The sequence below is a fragment of the Eutrigla gurnardus genome (assembly GCF_963514095.1).
Source record: "Eutrigla gurnardus genome assembly, chromosome: 11".
Lineage (NCBI taxonomy): Eukaryota > Metazoa > Chordata > Actinopteri > Perciformes > Triglidae > Eutrigla > Eutrigla gurnardus.
This window is the reverse complement of record NC_139925.1, coordinates 13,693,684-13,714,852: the sequence shown is the minus strand read 5'-3', so window position 1 is coordinate 13,714,852 and position 21,169 is coordinate 13,693,684. Positions and strand designations below refer to the sequence as shown.

The following is a 21,169-nucleotide window of genomic DNA, read 5'->3' as shown; positions in this document are numbered from 1 at the left end:
TCGCTTCGGGGCATGAGGTTTGACCAGTGTTTGACGGTAGATGGGTGCCGATCCATTGATGGCCCTGAAGGCCAGTGTCATCGTCTTGAATTGGATGCGTGCTGCAACAGGGAGCCAGTGAAGGTCACGGAGGAGGGGGGTCACATGGGAGAATTTGGGTAGATTGAAGATAAGACGTGCTGCAGCGTTCTGGATACGCTGCAATGGTTTAATCACAGAGGCCGGGAGTCCGGCCAGGACAGAGTTGCAGTAGTCAAGGCGGGAGATGACCAGTGCTTGGACCAAGAGTTGCGTTGCATCCTTTGTGAGGAGGGTCCGAATCCTGCGGATGTTGTAGAGGGCAAATCTGCAGGATCAGGCCACAGCAGTGATGTTGGGGGTGCAGGATAGTTGGTCATCGAGGATTACACCCAGGTTCCTCGCAGTTGACGACGGCAATACTGTGATGCCCTCGACAGTGACCGACAGGTCCATGCGAGGGCAGTCTTTCCCTGGGATGAAGAGGAGTTCGGTTTTATTCAGGTTAAGCTTGAGGTGATGTGCAGTTGTCCAGACAGAGATGTCAGCCAGACAGTCCGAGATGCGAGTTGCAATGTGGGTGTCAGAGGACGGGGGAAAAGAGAGGAACAGCTGGGTGTCATCTGCGTAGCAATGGTAGGAGAATCCATGCGATGTGATAACAGAACCTAGTGATCTGGTGTACAGTGAGAACAGAAGCTTACTAGTTTTGCTAGTACGAGTACGTGAGCAGAGTATCTGAGCCGATATATCATGCCTCCCTACCGCCTGCAAATCAGTGGTCAACAAGTGTGAAGCTATTGGTTGGACTGCAAATGTTCAAGTGGTCAGAGGTGAAGTATGCAGCGTTTGATTTTTGTGAGTACAACCAGGGCAGCAACACAAATGTGTTCAAGGAATGAATGTATGTAAGTGTGCATCTTGTCCTTCTATATGACAGCTCTTTTGCCCGGAGACTGTGGCCATTCTGAAAAAGCTATGAACGTGGTTGCCAACACGCCGTATGAGCTCATTTTGGGCATACTGGCATCTTTAGTCTCATAATTCTCCTACTGTTGTACTGCAGCAGCACTGCAGACTTTTTTAAGGATTAAAGAATTAATCAAATATACATGTAACAGAAATCACAACCTTGTAAAGTCGCAGACTACATCTCTTATGCTCAGTTTTTACTGCAAGAGTTCAGCCAAGATTTCCTTCATCCAGAATTTACAACTAGCATTTATGATCGGTCAGTCCCAAACCTCGTCAACAAATATTTAAAGGTGATGCCAAAGATATAAAATGGAGCTGTATATCTTGTCTTTTTCAGTGGATAGTCAAGCTTTTGTCAAGCCAGGTGTAGTAAAGGTTCATGCTCATGTCTGAGTAAAACAAAAATGTGGGTCCTCTCTTGTACATCCCTTTTGATGCCTCAATTCATCCACAAACCACACTAAGCCAAGTGAAAATTGGCAGGCTACTAATTAGCAGTATTTGCTATATTATTTCACAATTAAACCCCTTTCATAATATACTATGTGGTTGGCGATGCATAATGTTCTCCGTCATTCAAACCACCAAAACTTGTTGGTAAAGCTTTCCTGTGTACAACAGGAGAAGCAGCAGTTGCAGCATTGTCATCTGGTTTGATGGACAGATGGTCTCATCATCATTTCTTTAAGAAAGCTTTCCAGATGGTTGCCAACAGATACTTGCATACACAATCACATGATTTTCATCAACTCCTACAGCTTTTTAGAACACACGGCCTCCTTCCTCCTCACATCCCAAGAGAATCACCATTCCTGGCGTATGGCTGCAGAAGGATGTTCAGTATTTCCCCTGACTCCCCAACACCTTCCTCCCCATGGGACAACCCTCTCTTAGAGAGAAAGAGACGAGCATTGAATCATGGATGAGAGCTAGTCGGCCAGCTTTGCCTACTCCCTGCACAGGGAAAAGAAAACACAGGCATTTATCCTCGTTTGACATTGCTGCGGCTAATGCAGTTCTTGTTCCAAATTCTCCAACCAGTAGGTTTCTGCCATCTCATGCTTTATGCAACCACAGCACATTTAAGAGCAGCATACAATTCCCCGAAGGATATAGTCTCATGTTACAATGCAAAGTATGGCTCTATGTGATTTTCATTGAAAAAATATAACTTTTTACCATCATAGTAGTTCACTCAGTAACTGGATGTACAGACCCTGAGACAAGATGTGAGATAATATATTTATTTATATGTAAATGTATTCTTCAAAATTTTAGAGTTTTCTTCTGATCTATACTTAATAGTATACTGGCAAAACGGTTTCTTTTTTTATTTATATATATAATTAAAAGAAGTGGTAAATATATTAGCTTTTTCCACGTGTTTCTCAATCCACTGTGATCTTCGAGCATCAGGCTTGTTTATTGTCAAATAAAAGAAACCAGACTGCAGTTCTAATTCTGACATTCTGTCCAGGATGGTGCCATCGTGCCAAGAAATGTAACGCTGATATTCCTACTGCTAGCTCTATAATAATCTATTTGGCAAATTACATATCACATTGAAGCTGCACTAATCCGCGACTAGCAAGGGAAAATAGCGGAGTATCAAGCAGCAAAATATTTCTCTCTATAGAGTGAATATGAGGCTCTAAATAAATGCTAATATTGGTCTGTTTATTAACCCGTTTGCCACATTTTGTCCAAAGTTACAGATGTGGTGCTGCCCCTAGTGGCCAGAAAAATCAATAAATACTGTTTTGAATTAAATCTCTTTCATCCTACAATATCCTCTTCTCTATATACGTATTTAGTCTCCTGTAACTTTATTTTTGTGTAGTTCTTTTCTAATTACATGTAGTGGTGTATATTTCTTAAGCAACAGTAGTATCAAAAAGTGGAATAAAAGGACCAGTAGTAGCAGCATGAGCAGTAGGTAGACTAGTAATATTATTAGTGGTAGTAATGCTTTTATTGGTAGGCAACCGTAGCAGTGTAGACAGTAAATTGTAGCACTCTGTTGATCTGTGGGAAAAGATCTATACTTGTAATGGGGTGCTGTTTGTGATACAGGTGATCCAAGGCATATGTACACACTCATTTGTCCTATATTCCTTCAGTTTTCAGCGTTGCCTTTATTGTTTGTATTGATCTCGTTGCCATTAGCCTGCGTAACCGTTTCTGGTTCATGCTGGTACAGCACTCCTGAGGCCGAACCTTTTTCACTCTCCCGTCTCTGGCTGGCTGTTTTCTAGACACTGATTTCTGCCTATTTCTAAATCCACTATGATCCGGTGTTCCTGGCTGGTGGTGGGATAGTGTTCCTAGGGCAAGGCCTCTCCCTCTCTCTCTCCCTCTCTCGCACTCACTCGCTCTCACTCTCATCTCCTTGGTGGGTGGGCAGTGGGCGTGATGACTAAGCCAAGGTTGGCCATGTGCTAGAACATAATCCACTGAAAGCCAATATCCTTCCTGCCCACCTACCGTGATTTCATCACTTAAACTGCATGCAATCATAAATTAGTAGATAAAGGAAGGAGAAAGCTGCATTACTTTCACATGTATTGGCAAAGTTTCCCAAAAATAGAAATTACTATATAATTACTAATGGTTGCTGATGGTTACTGACAAGACTATATAAACACATCTAAAAAAAAAAAACATGCTATCTATTGGTCAGCCATGTATAGACAATAACCATAAAACCATAATAATTACAGGCTTGTATTAAAGATCATACTGTTATTTCAGCACTTATTCGTGATTAGCAATCAGCAAACACTAAGGGGATTTGTACTTGGGAGCTTTTAATCATCTTGCTTTTATTTTTGGTGGTTAAACGGTGCAGACTGGCCATGGGAATAATGTAGTGTTAAATGAAATCACCGCTATAGTTAATCCTTTCTCAAGGCGAGCCTGTTAACAGTGTCCAGACTGTCTGGCATTGCGCTCGAGGAGTCTTATCATTGGGCACCAGAGAGCGTGTTTACTCAGACCAAACAGAGGCAAAGATGAGAGGAAGACAGAGATGGAGATCCAGGGAGAGGTGCCGGGTATGGAAACGGATGAACTGGGAATAGAAAATAAAGGTAGGATGCTGTCTATTTTTAGGTTCAGAAAACATGAGAGGGAGGGGGGGGGGGCTCACTCCTCTCTCCATCCCCTCATTTCCCACATTCCTCCTTGGCACGTGCAACAGACACTCAGGACGACTCTGTGTGCCCCGAATACCAATAAGAGAGAAGCAGCTGGATACTGGCAGGCTGACATTCTTCTGCCTTCTCCTGTCTGCAGAAGAGAGACAAGACAAGGACTGGCTATCTGACAGGACACGCTCACATGCACACTTCAGAGGACACAGCAGTCAGGATAGACAATAAACCGATAAGGGCAGACTGTTTGACGCAAGTGACACTTGAACTACAGAGCAATGAAGATGATGGACGATAGGCTGTTGATTCAAATTGGAGGGATTCAGACATCATCATCAGGTAGAAACCAATAATATGGTGCTTCTACAGATGCAAAGATTGACTTAAAATGAAAACTTTATCACTGCGACGTTTGGTCAGTGCAATTCAGGGGATTGGGTGTTGCAAATGAGGCCACTGGAAGAAAATAAATTGCCTCGGTTACAGCGGCATACAGCCAGGCAGAACAGCATCATAAATTGGAAAAAACAGTAAAAATCTGGTGATTCAAATCATGTCCATCCATCCTCTCTCACCTCCAATACCTGCTCTTATTTACACACAGGGCTATGCTGACTGGCAAGGGAAGCTAATATCAAATCAGTCCGTTGCAAGGAATAGTGAGACCCTTCCCATTCTGCTCAAGCTGAGATAACATATTTTATCTTTTGTCAAGCACGGGCAGCAAGAAAGAAGGGGCAATGCTGCCAATATACATGTCCACAAGATCAGTGGTGTGGCTTTATTGGTAGATGGGAAACACTGTTAACAATGTCCAGCTATTGATTTACAAGCCGAGCAGAGAGGAGATAGAGGACCTTGTATACAGTATGTTCTAATTAAACTTGAAGTGTGGTGTTAAAATATTACTTGAGGAAGGACAACTGAGAATTTGCAGTAAAATGTCCATAAAATAAAAGCAAATCCTATTCTTGGACACCACCGTCAGTGGTTTTAATGATTGTAGTTATAAATGGAATTGCACGTGCACTGCAGGCAGTGATGGAAGAAGCATTCAGATGTTTTACTTAAACAGCGGTGGCGAACGCGGACCAACCAGCGGCGAACGTGGACCAACCAGTGGCGGCGATTGTGGATTATGGACAAACAGCAGAGGGGCATTTTTATTATAAAAGGTCCAGTCCAGTCCCGCTCACACCCCGAGTCTGAAGTGAGTTCCCACCACTGATCTGTAATAGGTCTGTAGCGTCAGTGGGTCCCGCCCCCTATAGGCGGGTTGAAAACATGAGGAACTAGTGTTGTAGTCTTACCCCCTCTAACCAAAGCAGCCACGATGACGCGAAATGACGATATTTGCATCATCGGAGGCCCTTTTTCAGAATAGAAATATGGAGATCTCTGTCTCTGGGGAAAATGTGGGAATGATGCACAACCATTCAAAAATACTATCAATACAAAGCTTAATGCAAATGGGTGAAGTTCATTTAAATCCTCTGTCACTTTTGGAGTTAAGAATATTGATGCTAGTTGGGATGAAGGATTTTTCTAAAATACATTTTTATTTGCCTGATTGACTGTATCAAAATGGCTCTTCAGACACCTGTGGGTTATTTCACGGAGGCTACATCCATATTTAATACATTTCTCAGGTTGTATGAGGTACTTATCCATAACTAATGTATTACCTACAATATATGGCGGTTGGTATGCTCTTATTTTGGAGAATCAGCACAGAAGCAAAGCTATGTACTTCTCTGGACGGGGGTAACAGCAAAAACCTAGTAGTCACATAAAAGTAAAGCTCACCTAAATATTTGCTTTATCTTTTATCTTGCTGTCAGACAGCCCTTTACAATGAGGTTAATGGTCCCATTGAGAGTATCAGACGATAAGCAGGGTATGCTTTAGGGCAAGGCTGCCTTGTGATTGACATTTCATCGCTACCATGCTACCAATGCAATTAGCTACTAAGATTACTTCATCACTTGAAGCTGTAAAGTTGACCTTGAATTATGGAAGCTAACTTTGCTAACAGCTTTGCACCAGAAGCCAGATGGTGCCAGATGTAGCAGGGTTGCTGCTTGGGGCTGTCGCTCTGCCACTTCTGGTAGTCAGATCCACCTGTCGCTCCTCCGCAGTCCTAATATGGTCACCTCCGATCACTGGTTGCCAGTGAGGCTTCAAAACCACAAACCCATATGTTAGATGACTATGTCCTCTTCTTATAGTCACTATATGGATAATACATACAACCCCAATTCGAAACACCCAAACTAACTATTTAACCGTTAATAATATATCCTTATTTGAGATGTGATGAATAGAAAAAAATAGCAGAAAATGATATTTGAGTAAAGTACAGTATTTAGTTACTTTCCACAACTGACTGCGGTCTTTCATCGACTGACTCTTTTAAATGTGTGAGCGTTTGCACAGAAACGCAGGAAAACACATGCATACACACTCATGTTCTGTCACTTTGCTAGCTAAGGGCTGGACACGTAGTTGAAGTGTTTGAGATAATAGCATTTGACAGACTGCTAGTGTGGTTGTCATGGGGATTCCAACAGAGCAGCCGCCACAGTAGAAACAAAACGGATGGCAGGAGAAAGCACAACCATTCCAGACAGTATTGTCCACAGGAGTCTGTCAATTAGTGGATCAGTGATGAGACGGCTAGAAGTGTTTGAGAACCAATATTTTGCCTATAAGAGCATTATTTAAAAAGTAAACTTTAAACAAAAAGACATCCAAAATCACTCAATACTACATACTCAATACTACAATCGCACTACATTTACTGTCTGTCATTTTATTTAAACGACCAAATGCGTGTGTCCATTGTACCTGCTAATTCAAGTAGGTATATAATGTTTATCCTCTTAGTTGAGGGAGTTAGCATGCTAATTAGCAAGTACAGCTGAGGCTCATGTCGATAGCTTATCAGATATTTGGTCATAAAAGTATCACGCAAATTCAAATATTTTGACCTGATAATGATGAGAGAGTAAAAGTCAGGATCTTCACCAATGTGATTACAATTCCTCCTCTAGAAAACATGAATGTCTCTATAATATGTCATGGCAACCCATCCAATAGTTTTTTTAATATTTCAGTCTGGATCGACTGACGTCTTGCATGGAAACAGCTCTTAACATAGCCACATATATTTTCAAGAATGCATATTATAAACATTTCCATTGGCTTCCTGGCAATTGGCTCTATCAAAATAGCTGTGATGAATCATCTTGTATAAGAAAGACATACTTTGAATTAATTTAATCAGAGCAGTATTCCTCTACACACTAATTTACCTCACCATATATTACAACTGACATACTTCTTTCAAGTGTACCTCCAAATATTGAATGTATGGAAATAATGTAAGCTGCTTTGCATTTGCTTCAGCTTACATAACCAATAAGCTGAACTAATTAAACCCTGCATTTTCTATAAAGCGTTATTCCTTACCTCCCTGTATTTAAATATAACATCAAACTCTCAGCCACATACTTGGATTAATGGGTATAATTTAAAGTTTGTCTGACTTGAACTACATTAGTACTCGCAGCCCAGCTGCATACATTTATTTATTTTTTTTGCTGCATTTTAACAGACGAGGAAAGCAGCCAGTTGAGTCAAGATGGCGACGCTAAGCTGAACTAATGGTGTGAAGCTGTGAGGCTCAGTCGGCTGCAGGTGGAAACTGCTCAACACACGGCAACCTGCAAGCTATAAGTGTGTGTTTGCATCCGTCTGCCACAGTGGAGACTCAAGGAGTGCACCATTTCTGACGGAGGCGTGTCTCAGGCTGTTTGGCAAAGGAAAATGTATGTTTCAAAACATGGAAATGTACCCTTTGGAACAATTGATGTTTGCCTTTTATTATTTCACTGGTATTGGATTTGCGTGATGGCACTCAGTCAAGGCAGGCTAATCACTGAGACATGATTGCTTTTTTTTACAGAATGACATCCTCATTGTTGAGAGAGGCACCGAGCTGCAGGGGGAAACAATCAGACCGGCACTCTCGGTTACAGTTACAGTCAATTTGGATGGAAAATGTCACATCCAACGGTTGTTTGTTTAGAGAGAGTTCCCAATAAAGCTGTGAGTCACGAGTGAATAATTTCACACAGGAGGAGAGATAACTGTACTCCGTCAGGGTGTGAATACAGCCCTCTCCTTTTTTTCTATATATGTGTGTGTGTGTGTTGATAAAAGCTGACTGGAGTGGCACGGGCTCCGACTAGGGCTCTGATGACTTCAAAGAGAGGCGAGGGACGTGAGCGGAGGGGACAGAGAGCCAGAGGTGGACGGATGCCTCACTGGTAAAGAACCACATGCTGGAGGAGGGTGGGGGAGAAAGAGAGAGGGTGCACATGTGTGTCGGGGTGAGTGCGAGAGACAAAGAGACAAAGTTAGTGTGATATTGTGTATATGAGAAACATCAAAGACACGAAACTGAGCAAAAGAGGGCATGAGAGTGGGCGGGAGAGGGGGGGGGGGGGGGGGGGATAAAAGAGATAGAAATGGAAAGGGCAAAGTGTGAACATCAGAGTGAGAGACAGAGGAAAACTGGGATGAAAAAGTCTGATGTCTAGACTTGACAGAGAGACACAGAGAGAGGGAGAGAGAGAGAAAGACAGACAGACAGACGGAGAGGAATGATGTTTTGCAGAAAGACAACGTTCTTGCTTCAAGCTGCCAAAATACGCTGCAGAGAAGGGAAGTAATGCATGAAATACTCCCCGGAGAAGATAACAAGGTTCCTTATTTCTATATACTTTTGAAGACTCTTGACGGGCAAATATGATTTGAGCTTTTGCTGCTGATTTGTGATTGAATTGTATAAGTTTCTCCAGTATTTAATTTTTCCTTGGCTGAATGCTTATGTGTATGTAATAAGTGATTTGAAAAGCAATACCATTAAATATATATATATTTAATGTATTTTCAATTAGGACAGAGATGTGGTTCATATTTCACATAATGGATCTGATATTTATGAAACAATGACTTCAATGATTTCTGAAAAAATGCACCAATACATTTGAAGATGAATGTAATGAATCCCTTAAAGCTAAATGGAACTGGAAGTGAACATATTTTGGAAGGAATGCAATTGCAAAGTGAGAAGCCAAAAGGATGCCAAGTTTCTACAATGTACAGAGACACAATGTCTCACACGTCAAGATGTAGAGACGAGCGGGCGACCGGGAATTTATAGATCGTAGACGGAGAGTGGGAAGCAACGAGCTGCCACCAGAGACAACAGGGGAGTCTATTAGAAATGGAGACGACAGTCGACACAGTTGAGATCCAGATGGGTCAGGAGGGGCGGGCCGCTATGAACAAGGGGAGAACAAGGACACGTAGATGAATTCAGAAACGCACACCCAGCAACTAAAACTGTCAGTCTGTCTGTTTCCTCTACTCTTTCTCTCTTTAGTCCTAATGGAGCATCTTTCTCCTCATTAAGGCCATCACACTGGAGATGGATTCATTCGAAGCTCTAGCGCCTGTGCTCCTGTAATCTTTCGCTAAATGCTGAGCTGGAATTAAATGGCCGGACAGAGGCGAGGCCTGAGTCAGCCTCTATCTTAATGTCCAGGCTTCCTTACACCCTTATATAACCCCAACAGACAGGAATAAAGACTCCAGCTGTGGCAGACATACACAGAGGGGAGGGCTGTAAGCCAGACTGGCCTGAGTATCTTTTTAGTGTCTCACAGAGCAGCCCAAACCATCACCCAGCGGAGTCCACGATTAAATATTTAAACTGTCACCTCGCTGACGAGCCCTGAGGTACAAGGTGAACCCTGTCAGGATTGTTGCTTTGATGTACCACAATTTGTCTGCTACAACTCCATTCGTTTGCCACGAGGATTTATGCTCACTGGCAGCATTTGGTGCCAGTGCAGGAAGTAACTGTGCCGTTTTGTGTTCAACAGCCAAATGAAGTGTTTCACTTTTTAATTTGAGATTTGGGTTTGTTTCCTACCTTAATCAAGAGGGTTAGGGTTGAATTTGGTCACGTTTTTACCACCTTCGTTCTGCAACCTTGGCCTAAAAATGAGCCTTACTTAGTTTGATTGTCAGACTAAATTCTGACTTCAAGATGCGTTCCTCTCTATCCTGCAAGTAAATCCAAATGGTGTAATGTTTTTTTCATTAAACAATTACCTCTGCCAAGGAGGTTTTTGTTTTAATTTCAGTTTGTTTGTTTGACAGCAGAATTAGGGGAAAAACTCCTCACCCCATTGTCATGATACTTGGTGTAAGGGTGGAGCATGAGCCAAGGAAGAACCCATTACATTCTGGAGCAGATCCAAATCACGGGGTGGATGGAAAAATTATTCTTCACTTTTGTTAACATTGTGAGACAGGGCAAGGCCTTGGAGGAGTTCTGCCATCTCTGAGTGCCCTTCTTGTTGAGAGGATATATAGCCAGAGTCGGTTTTCATCAACTTTACCCCTGAAAAAAGGATGCAAACTCATTGCCAGCCTTGAAGTGAGATTAGATATGTTCTCCAGAGTTGCAAATCTCACTCTTTCTATATTTCTAGACTCAGAACTTCCTCTTCAGGAGTTCTGTTGTGTTTTATTCCCATTGATGACTGTCTTAACTTTTACTTTACTCTACTTTTACTGGAGCAATGTCATCCATAATATTTATCATTTTCTAAATCAAATGATTCAGGAAATCATCTACACAATATAACAGTCATCTTGATGTCCGGAGAAAGTGTGTGCTGAAAGGGAGCATCCTTGTGATCATTTATGACTGTTATTTATAGTCATAGATGTGTTTTGGAGGCCTATAAATAGTTATATTAATATTAGGAGAACACATAGGTATTCAACTAATATAAAGTCATTCTTAAAAAGATTACATTAACACTTATTTTTAGAAGAAACAAATTTCAGAAGGGCTAACTTATTAACATATTAGAAGAGTGCCTATTGGTTCTCTTACTGAAGAGGAAATTGAGTCTTTGAGCACACAGTGTCCTGACTTAAACCGAGAGTTTTTATAAATAGATGCCGTGGTGAGACTTGGCGCGTCTGCATACGAGCTCTTGGAGTCGTCTGCAAGTCTCTATGGGCAGTTTCTGAGTCTCTGTGATAGTTAATGTCATCAGTTGAGTGGTTTGAGAAATGGTGATAATTAGGACTCGTGGTATGTGATGAAGTAGGGGCCTTGCACGGGTGAAATGTTAGTTGGATGTTCATGGATAACAGATGGGATCCTATTTGGTTGGGATGCAGATGACCAGGCCCAAAGGTGCTAAATCCAAAGCATAAGCATCCATGCGGCTTTCAACATGGCTCCGGCTGCTCCGGCCACTAGCAGATAACGGTGCTAACAGCATGAGCAGTGCAAACAAAGACAGCCCAAAAAAAAAACACCTGGCAGAGCCTACCATTTTAAAAGGAGTTTGCTGTTGCTATAAAATAGCTGCATACTGTATGAATATAATTGTCACTTTAATGGCTCTGGCTCCAAACCCAAGATGGTTTACAGATCCAAACAAAGCTAGCTGTCAGTCGCCACTTAAACTGATTAATTGCTTAGCTATCAAAGAAATGGTAACATTGTGATTTGCGGATGCGGTGAGTCAAAGTGACTTCTTCTCTGTGTGCCTTGCTTTCTGTTTATTTTTTCATTTCATATTATATTTTTGAAGACCAAAAGTAGGACAGGGGAGAGTGAACCACTCACAGAAAATGTACTGTATGCATTCTCAAATTGGATTTTATCCAGATTGCCTCCAGTCAATTATGGTGTTTGTGGAAAATATCAGTTATAGATTTCATTGTGAGCCTGGGTGGATTATCACAGCCCCTGCAATATGATGATGACATACCAGAACTACACTTCAACTGTAGCATGTGTCACTAATGCCAGCCCCTCTAATTTAGGTGTTGACGTCAGCAAAAAAAAAAAAAAACCCCGGCAAAATAGATTAATTTGAAACACACAAAGGCATAAATGCCAATTTTCCAACAGTGTCTGCCAAACACCCACACTTTCCCTCAAAAGTGTATGCAAAAAGAACATGCATGTTTCCACACTCAGGAAGGGAAATGGCCTGGCTGGCAAGCAGACTTACAAAGAGCCCTACTTCACACACAAAGATTTCTCTCTGATCTGGCAATTATGGATCGTCCCACCTCACCCCCCGCCACTCTCCGTCTTTTTCTCGGTCTTCCTGATCTTCTGATTGCAGATTGAGGGAGACAGGCAGCACAAGAACCCTTCAATCTGGCTCTCAACTGAGAAAAGGCTGAAAATGTATTCAGTCCCCTCCACTTTATGATTCACGAACAATGTAGGATGGTGGGGAAATTATATTGATAACAGGCTGATATAGGTCAGGTTTAACAGATGCAGATCAGGCCGAGATTGAAAAATGCTCTCCAACGAGAAGATCTCTGCTGAATCTGTAGGAGTTTAAAGCAAGCGTTGTGTATTAATAATGGCTGCAGTTCGGCATCGTCTAACAATACTGTATTACCACTGTATGTGATGCAGAGGGAGTAGAGGCCAAGTCTTGTTCCTGCAAAATGATCTCTTGTACACAACCACTTAATCAATTGACAAATCGATGGCATGCACTAATACCTTTGCCCTGTTTGTTATTTGTTTGTTCATTACTTCATCATCATCCTTCCTGAGTCACACAAAGAGGATATGGTTCAACTCTCACTGTGCAACCTCGACACCCTTTTCCAAAGGGAAAGGACAGACTTTCCCGTAGCTGAAAACAAAGAGAGGAGGCCATCATTGTCATAAGCTTGTAAAGAAATGTTAATAATCGTTTTAACTTCAGCCATTATTATTCTTTCTGGACGTTTTTTTCTGAGAAACAGAAACTTTAGATTATTTGGTAATTGCTACATAAACATTGGAAAGCTTAAGTAAAAACCATGACATGTAATGTAGTATTGTAACGACTATGTTTACTGGTAATGATGTGAAGCATATTTTAATCAGGGACTCTCTAATTTTACTGATATATTTAACTAAACTACTGGGACAAAAACATGTCTGTATCCCACGTTGGTTTTACATTTGCTATCTAACATGTAGATATAAATAAAAGCTAACGTTTATATTGTTTCGTTATCTGATTTGTTTGGCCATAATTCCTACAGTCAGCTTGTTTACACACTGTAAAGTGGTGCATTGTGCAAGAGCAATAACAACCGCAGACTCATACATTCATTCTGAATCATTGTTATCAGCAGAAAAGAGCAAGTTTCACCAGGGACCAATTACTTCAAAGATACACAGTATTGACATTTATGTAAGCACCAGAATTTAAAAAGGCACTCTCCCATAAGGACCAAAGACAACAATAGAGGGACACGTGTTGCGTGTGCTCAATGGTACGAAACGGAACAGAAAAAAAAATACAATAAACATACATGTAGGATTTATAGCTCCGCACAGAGACAGAAGCCAAGCTGGCTGCTGGATAACAATTACCCGATGCCCGTCAGCAGCTCAGACATAAATAAGAGTGGGCTGGTGCCTCAGCTGTCAGATACTACACCACAGAGGAAGATCAGACTCCAGTAATTACAGTATACTGCAAAAACAATCACCCAAATGTATTTTATCTTTTACAAAGTCCTAGAAATCATATTTTTTTCGAGACAAAGAGTAATTTTGTACCCTTAACCTAGAACACTTTAAGCCAAATAAGTGGATATAACTTCATGAAGCGCTGTTTGAAAAGCTCTGTCAATTTTATGAGGCGAGAGAAACAACGGAAATATCTCACATTTTCTCTTCTCACGAGAAAACTTGCAGAATATGTCAAAGAATAGGTGAGGTTGTAGAGGTGGCTGTTAATTTGTCTTCAGCCTTTCAGCTTTTTTTTAATACTGCTTAAATAAAATTGTAGGACACTAGTGATTTTTGGAGGTGAAGTTAGAGGAAAACTATATATAAAATATGTCAAATCTAATCATTTAAATATTACTCTGTCTCACAACCTACTTAATTACAATCAGCTCGCACCGACGCACACCTACAGAGACACACACTCACACACACAAAGCGCTGGCTGTTCCCTCCTCCTGCTGTGTGGCTGTAAACTTCGCCAGAGCTGTTTTAGGCTCGCATAAAAAATTCAGCACTCTCTCTTAGCAACATTCGCCCTACATACAGCGCACACAGATGCTCGCACATGCATCAAAGCATTATTCATGGTGCACGCATTGCGCGGGCATGAAAACACACACACACACATACTGTGCATTCTGTTACGCTCTGTGATATACAGTAAACCTGACGTGTTTAATGTGAGAGCAGCAAGACATCAAAAAGGCTTTTTATATGTTAAGTAACGATCCGGACCCTCAGACATATACCGCGTATCACTGAATCCTTTCACTGAGCATTTTATTGACAGGAGGGGTTATGGCGTATCACTTGTTGGTTGGTTGGTTGGTTGGTTGTCAATAAATCAGTTTATCGTAAAAACATCCATGTGTGTGTGCATGCACATCTGTTTCTGCAAATGTGTATTTTGATACATCTGGGATGTACGCATTCAAGCAGGTCGCTCGTGTGCATGCATCCTCGAAGAAAAACAGACATCTCCGCACGGCAAGTGGGTCAACACCTCGACTCACCCATCCTTTTTCATTAAGACCTTAACGACAGGAGTGGAAGGCTGGATGGGCCAGAGAGGAGAATGACTGAGCGAGTTCAAGGATGTAGTCATGCTCCCGGTCTGAAGACTATCAAACTGTCCTCCACCATAAAGCTCCCTCTGCTCATATTACATAATCCTTCCCATACTATAGAGTGCTGCAGGTATGACGCATTTCTGTAGGCCAGACCCTGAAGTTGGCATGGCGCTGGATCCCTCAACAAAAAGCCAATAGGATTTTAGATTAGTGCAGAAAATAACCTCTGTTTATTTGCAAGTTTTTTTTTCAGGAAGACAATCTTCACAAATGAACAGCAGAAGTAAAAAGCTAATAGGCTACAAGCAAACTACACCACGGTCGCACGTGAGTACACACAACCAGGCTGTAAAGGCAGACTAGTGGGTGTGATGACACATTGTAGTCTCATTTAGCCACTTTTTAGGACATATAAAAGCTTCGAAATTAATTGACAGGGGTATCTACTGGCATATTTGATATCGTAGAACAAAACTGTTTTATGCCTCCGTAAATCACAGACATCATTTAAGGCATCTAACCAAAAACCCATTAAAAAAACCCATTGGCTTCGAGAGGGAACTGATGCAAAAATGCAAAAATAATTTCCAGGTTTTAGGTTCATGCAGCACTCAACTATCGAGTAGATGTGCCTTTCCGCCGCGTGTTTATGATAGCAGAACATAAAAGCTTGTTTTCCCACTTGAGAAATCGAGGCCCAGTCAGCGTGGGTTGCGACACCTCTGCCAAGTCATCTCCATCTGAAAAGCATTTGGGGCACCTGTTCATCCACGTCTTCAGACGGTGCTCTCACAATTGCAGTTTTTGAATTAAACCCACTCCAGAAACACAATTTCATCCTCACTGCCTTCCCTGTGTTCTTTCATTCTGCAGCGTATCTAGGTCAGTCAGTGTGCTGAGCCCAGCCGTGGCCATGTGTGGTTGAGTGTTGAGAAGTGAAGAATTTGATGATGCTGGAAAGCTTCATGACTAAGATTTTAATCTGACCAAACATTTGAGAACAAACAGCCCCTTGAGTCTGAAAATCCCTCTTGCTTTATAGTTTTGAAGAAATAAAAGAAAAACGACATTAAACCCAAAAAATCTGCATTTTAAACACACAGGCTCCGGATGTTCTCCTTTTGCAGATTTGTCATGGCATGATGGAAAAAGACGGATTTCCAGATCAATAGCAGGAAAAAAGGAAGAGATATAACATGTAATTGAATAGCTGGAAAGAGCTGAAGTCAATATAATTGCCAGGATGCAAGTTGTCTTCGGGCCTTAGCATATTTTGAAGCAGTTTCATATGGAGAGACACTCCAGGCAAAAACACTGTTTCTCATGCACTTGACAATTTAGAAATGGGCTATTTTGCTTCTTCTTTCAGACATCTGGATTGAAAACCTCCGAAATACAACATTAAGGTGTTACTACACTTTGTCTATTTGCGTTTGATGATTCCTCCAAAATACATAAAAAGTTAGCATAAGGTAATTCCTCATTTGCATATTTAAACACAACTAAATGGAGTTTCAATGTCGAAATCAACTGGGTATGTTTCATGGTGATATATATCTTTGAAATGTAAAACCCTATTCACCTGTAGCGCCTGCAAAATGTGTGTAATTGTACCATACAAAATACATCCACTGAGCCAGAAATCTCCACTTCAGTAGCACTTACATACACCAAACTTTGCATTCTTATCTGAACTGGATCTTTTATGTTCATATCTAGAATGTTCAGATTTCTGTGCGACAAATGTGTGCAAATTAGCAGACAAGTGAGTGCCTGACTAAATAATCTTAATAGAAAAAATCAACTGGGGACATTTCATGGTGATATCGTCACCTATGGTGTCTCGCCTTAAAATGAAATTTAATAAGAGACATGGTTACAAAGGAATGACGAGACCCGTCAGATTAATCTATCTTCATTATCTTCAACTTTGGGACCTATTTTATGAACAAGGCGAGGGGAAATTGGAACTTTGAAAAAAAAAAAATCTTTCTGAAACCTTTTCTGCTTCAAGCATAGCGGCACTTCCAGCAAATCTTGTCCCACACTGGCAGTAACGTTGCCTAACACGCTGTGAGTGCTATAAAAGACCGTCAATCTATGATATCATGCTTAGCGTATCCTCTTCCTGGGGTGCAGATGCTGCCACAGATGGAATGGGAGCATTCGCTGAAGGGTGAAAAGAATGAAATGAAGAAATTCACTCAACGCTTGAGTCATCCACAAGTAGGAGGAGAAAATATCACTTCATCGGTGCAGCTGAGAGCGAAGTGAAGCGTTGGGCAATGTCCACATACATACAGCTGTTGTTACTTAGCTATGATACTGTAGATGTAGAACACCATAGGCATCCAGCCACACTTGACTATAGAATAATGATATCTGGCATAAGTGAAAAGGGCATTGGATTTAATAACAAATTACTTTAAATAAATGTATTAATAACTTATTAATTAATAACTAAGTTAATAAAAGCACCGCCAGGGAACAAAAGCCTCTCCTCAAGGTAGCAAAAGCAATTTTTTTCTTCAAGGGTTTATATGTTAGTTAATCTAAAACGTGGCTGTTTTTGTCAAGAGAGGAGAAAAGATTCAAACCAAATGAGTGCACATGAGGAGCAGGTGTTAAAGTTTCGCACAGAAACCAGAGTTGGACTTCAAACCACCAAGTAAACAAATGTTAACTCATTGCAGATTATTATTCTATTCATCCGTTTGATGTTTGGAGCAGTGCTGCATTAAGGTGTCCCAGCAGCGGGCCAGTTCACTCCCCCTCCCTTTCAGTAATTCCCTAATGTAGTAACAGATTTAACGGTGAAATAATGTACCACTAGCAGTGTAATGGAACAATGCTTAAAAAGCCTGTGGCTTCCTTTCGGTTCCATTAATGTCAGTCAGTTAAAATTCCATCCTCCAACATGTTAGCAATAACAGCTGATGGTTTAACTGGGAATTGTGTGCATTGGTGTGTGTGTGTGTGTGTGTGTGTGTGTGTGTGTGTGTGTGTGTGTGTGTGTGTGTGTGTGTGTGTGTGAGAGAGAGAGAGAGAGGACGCTCTGAATCTACTTGCATGTTATGAGAGAAGAATTGCATGTTCTCTCCATGCTCTCATCAGGCTGGTGTAGCATTACACCCTAAATCAACCATGGCACAAGAACACTGTCTTGCCATTAGTAATAGCAATTTCCATTGTTCAGCTCATCGCCAAGTAAATTGATGCGCGGGAGACAAGCTCGCACTCACACAAACACAGCACACAGTGCCGACTAAAAATAGCAGCTGCCTTACCTTTCTGTACACTATCATGTTGGGGGACTCGTCTGCTACCCCGTTGGTCCCCTGCCCACCGCTGTTGGTCTGTGCCATCATCCAGTAGGTAAATGTGCCACAGGAAATGTCAGGTGCTCCTGTTGGGAACAGAACGGATGTTTTGGTCCATAACAGAACAATGTGAGTTAACCTTACCTTGCCAAGAAGAGAACCATTTTACATAACTTGTGGATCACATTTCAACACATTTGACATTTCCACACGGAACAGACAGACATGCAGCGCTCCGATGTTCACATTTCACAAGGTCTGGACAAGGACATTTTTTTTGGAGGGGTAAGGCAGCTGCTTTTTGTTTCCTAGCACAAAATGTATTCTCAGTGAATGGAGCAAAGTTCAAACTTGAGAAGCAATGACCATGTAAAGCATTCTTTTTCTCAGATGGAGTCATTGTGCAGGAAGAACCACTGATAATCTTTCACCGTTTGTTGTTATCAGATGATTCACTAGCAATCCTCCTACGTTGCACCTATTTTGCATCCTAAGATTGCAATGGCAAGAGAAGGTGAGGTAAAGACCCGGACCCCGGCAACAGTAAATGCAGTAAAAAATAAATAAATAAATAAAAACAATACACCGTCCCTGGAGGGGGTTACAATGCAGCTTAGACACATCCAGAGCAGCGGTAGTCAAAACGTGCAGACTGTGCAAATGTAACGGATATCGCATGCACGTTACGGCTTCGTTATGCTTTCTTCCTCATACGACACCCACACGACATCCTTGGGAGGTTTAGTCTGCAACACTAAATAGCCTATAGCGTGCAAACAGCGAAGTCATGAAACCTACTCTTAACATGAGGCCGTCATCAGATCTCTACTATGCTGTGTTTTTATCGCCGCCCGTTTCAGAACCCTGGACAGCTACCGCGACAGAATAGGGAAAAAAAGAAAAACACGCCCGCGCCCGCTTTCCGTCCGTCTTAATCACAAATAGCGCGTAAATACACAGACAACACAGCGACGTCGGTCTCCGGAGGAGAAAGGGGTTGGGGAGGGAGGGAGGGAGGGGGGCTTACCTGAAAAAACGTGCAGCCCGCTGTAGGAGTCCTGAATCCTTGCAGAGGTGGAAACCCGGTCCTTCGCGTTCAGTGTGTCAACTGGCAGACATAGGAATGCGAGGATTGTTCATTGGCAACGTGAAGAGGCAGACATTCGGCGGACACTTGGCGCGGTGGCAGCTCTCTGTCTCTATCTCTCTCCCCTCTCTTCTCCAAACGATGCTGAGAAGCACGGGCGCGCCACCTCGGAGCGCCGCGAACGCGCATCGATCCATGACCAATCGTGTGTGAGGAATAAATTACAACCCGTTTTGGAGACATACAGCTATTTCCCCCATCCAATACTGTACTACTATGCAGTGCGGTGAGGTGCTGGCCCCGAGGACCAGAGCATGGTGTAGACTTGCAGTATATTCATATTTTTGCGATTTCAATCTTTATCAATAAGATAAAAAATATAGCACTGATTTTATTTTCCTTTTTTTTCTGAACCAGAGAGAGAAACATGGTCTTCAATATGTAGCCTATACTGTTGTTGTCACAGTTGAATGTAAGGGAATAAGTGGAAAGTAAATGAACACATTTTCTATTCTATTATTTTTCTATAACTGAATGAGTAGATTAAATGTTTATAATGGTGTTTATAATTCTACTCTGCCACATTTCAGAAAAAAAAAAGTATAAACAGTTTTCATTCCACCACAGCATGTTACAATATCAAAGTACATGTCACTAATAATGGGCTACTTACACATTTTAAAGTGAAATTTATTTTAAATGCATTTTATCATTGTGGTATTGCTAATTTTCTAAAAGGAATACAAATATGGATACAAGTAGGATCTGAACTTCTTCCCCTGTTGTCCTAAATATAGAACGTATGTGATGTCAAATGTAATGTGATAGTATCTGAGTCCAAACTCTTCTGGTGGTGTATCAAGTCACAATGGTGCTCTACAACAGCCAATGAGGTGCTAAACTTTGTAGGCAGAGTCGTAAAACCTTGGATGAACTATTAATATATGAGCATCTGGTTGAAAAACATCACTATAATTAGTGCACAGGGTTACTCCCTTTAGAGCAGTCTTGACATTTTTTTTCTGAAATACTTTACATGTGCCTCATTAGTTTAATGCTTTGTATTTTGACATCAAGTTTTTAAAAGCAACAGGCTTTCAGTTTTGACTAAAATACTCAGGACATAATAATTAAAAAAATAAAGAGACACAGTTGTTTGTGCCTCTATTTTGATTAACTGTCTTCATGAAATTTCTCAATTTTAATGAGAATTTTTTCATTAAATGAAAAGGAGAAAATCTTAATCAAAATGCATAATCTTAAACCCAAATAAACTATTTCCTATAAAAAATAATATTTGTGGGTATGCAGAGGAGCAACATAAGATTACTTCACTCAAATGCGACACTTGTATCTTACAGAAATGTCTATGTAACTGACTGCACTGACTGAAAATGTAAGAAAAGATTAGCTTTGTGTTTCTGTGATTCAATGCACCCTGTGCTGGAGATTTAAATAGATGGATACATAAATAGAAAATATCTTATTTTGCTTCAGTCTGTGGCTTTAAGGTATGCAGCAGCCCGGGTGTGAATGATGACAGATGTGCCCCTCCTCCTGTATGTATGTTTGTTTGTCTTCCCCTTTGCTCTCTTGGGACTTAAGTGCTGCAAGATGGACCTAAACACTACTCATTTTCTCTGTGAGATACAACATCAGAATTACAATAATGTCCAACAACCAGCATGATCTCATAACAGCTCTGTAAGATAATAGGCTACATACAGAATTACATGTTACAGCCTTGGGGGATACTGAGTCAACTGATGTCCACATTTCATCTTATCTTTTTCCTGTTTCCTTTCCCTATTATGATAATCACCTGCATATATACTGTGGCTTTTTTTTAAATGGGATGTGCTGCAAATGGTTTACTCATATCAGGGAGTTTTCCAAAAGTAAAAAAGATG

The 21,169-nt window shown here is 41.3% G+C and overlaps 1 protein-coding gene across 3 annotated transcripts in view; it reads right to left on the bottom strand.

Moving 5' to 3' along the window:
• The window catches only part of rgs7a (regulator of G protein signaling 7a), a 52,343-nt gene extending 32,945 nt beyond the window's left edge, over nt 1-19,398 (bottom strand). Inside the window, exons 1-2 of one of the 3 annotated variants that reach the window (XM_084020655.1) lie at nt 19,200-19,398; nt 18,140-18,258 (exon numbers count right to left, since the gene is read on the bottom strand). In XM_084020655.1, coding sequence (XP_083876781.1) covers nt 18,140-18,220 — 81 coding nt within the window. In that variant the 5' untranslated portion in view covers nt 18,221-18,258; nt 19,200-19,398. Of the gene's footprint in view, nt 1-18,139; nt 18,263-19,199 lie in introns of those variants that run through there. The other 2 variants (XM_084020654.1, XM_084020656.1) reach the window with 2 other exon arrangements.
• Nucleotides 19,399-21,169: the final 1,771 nt, after the last annotated feature.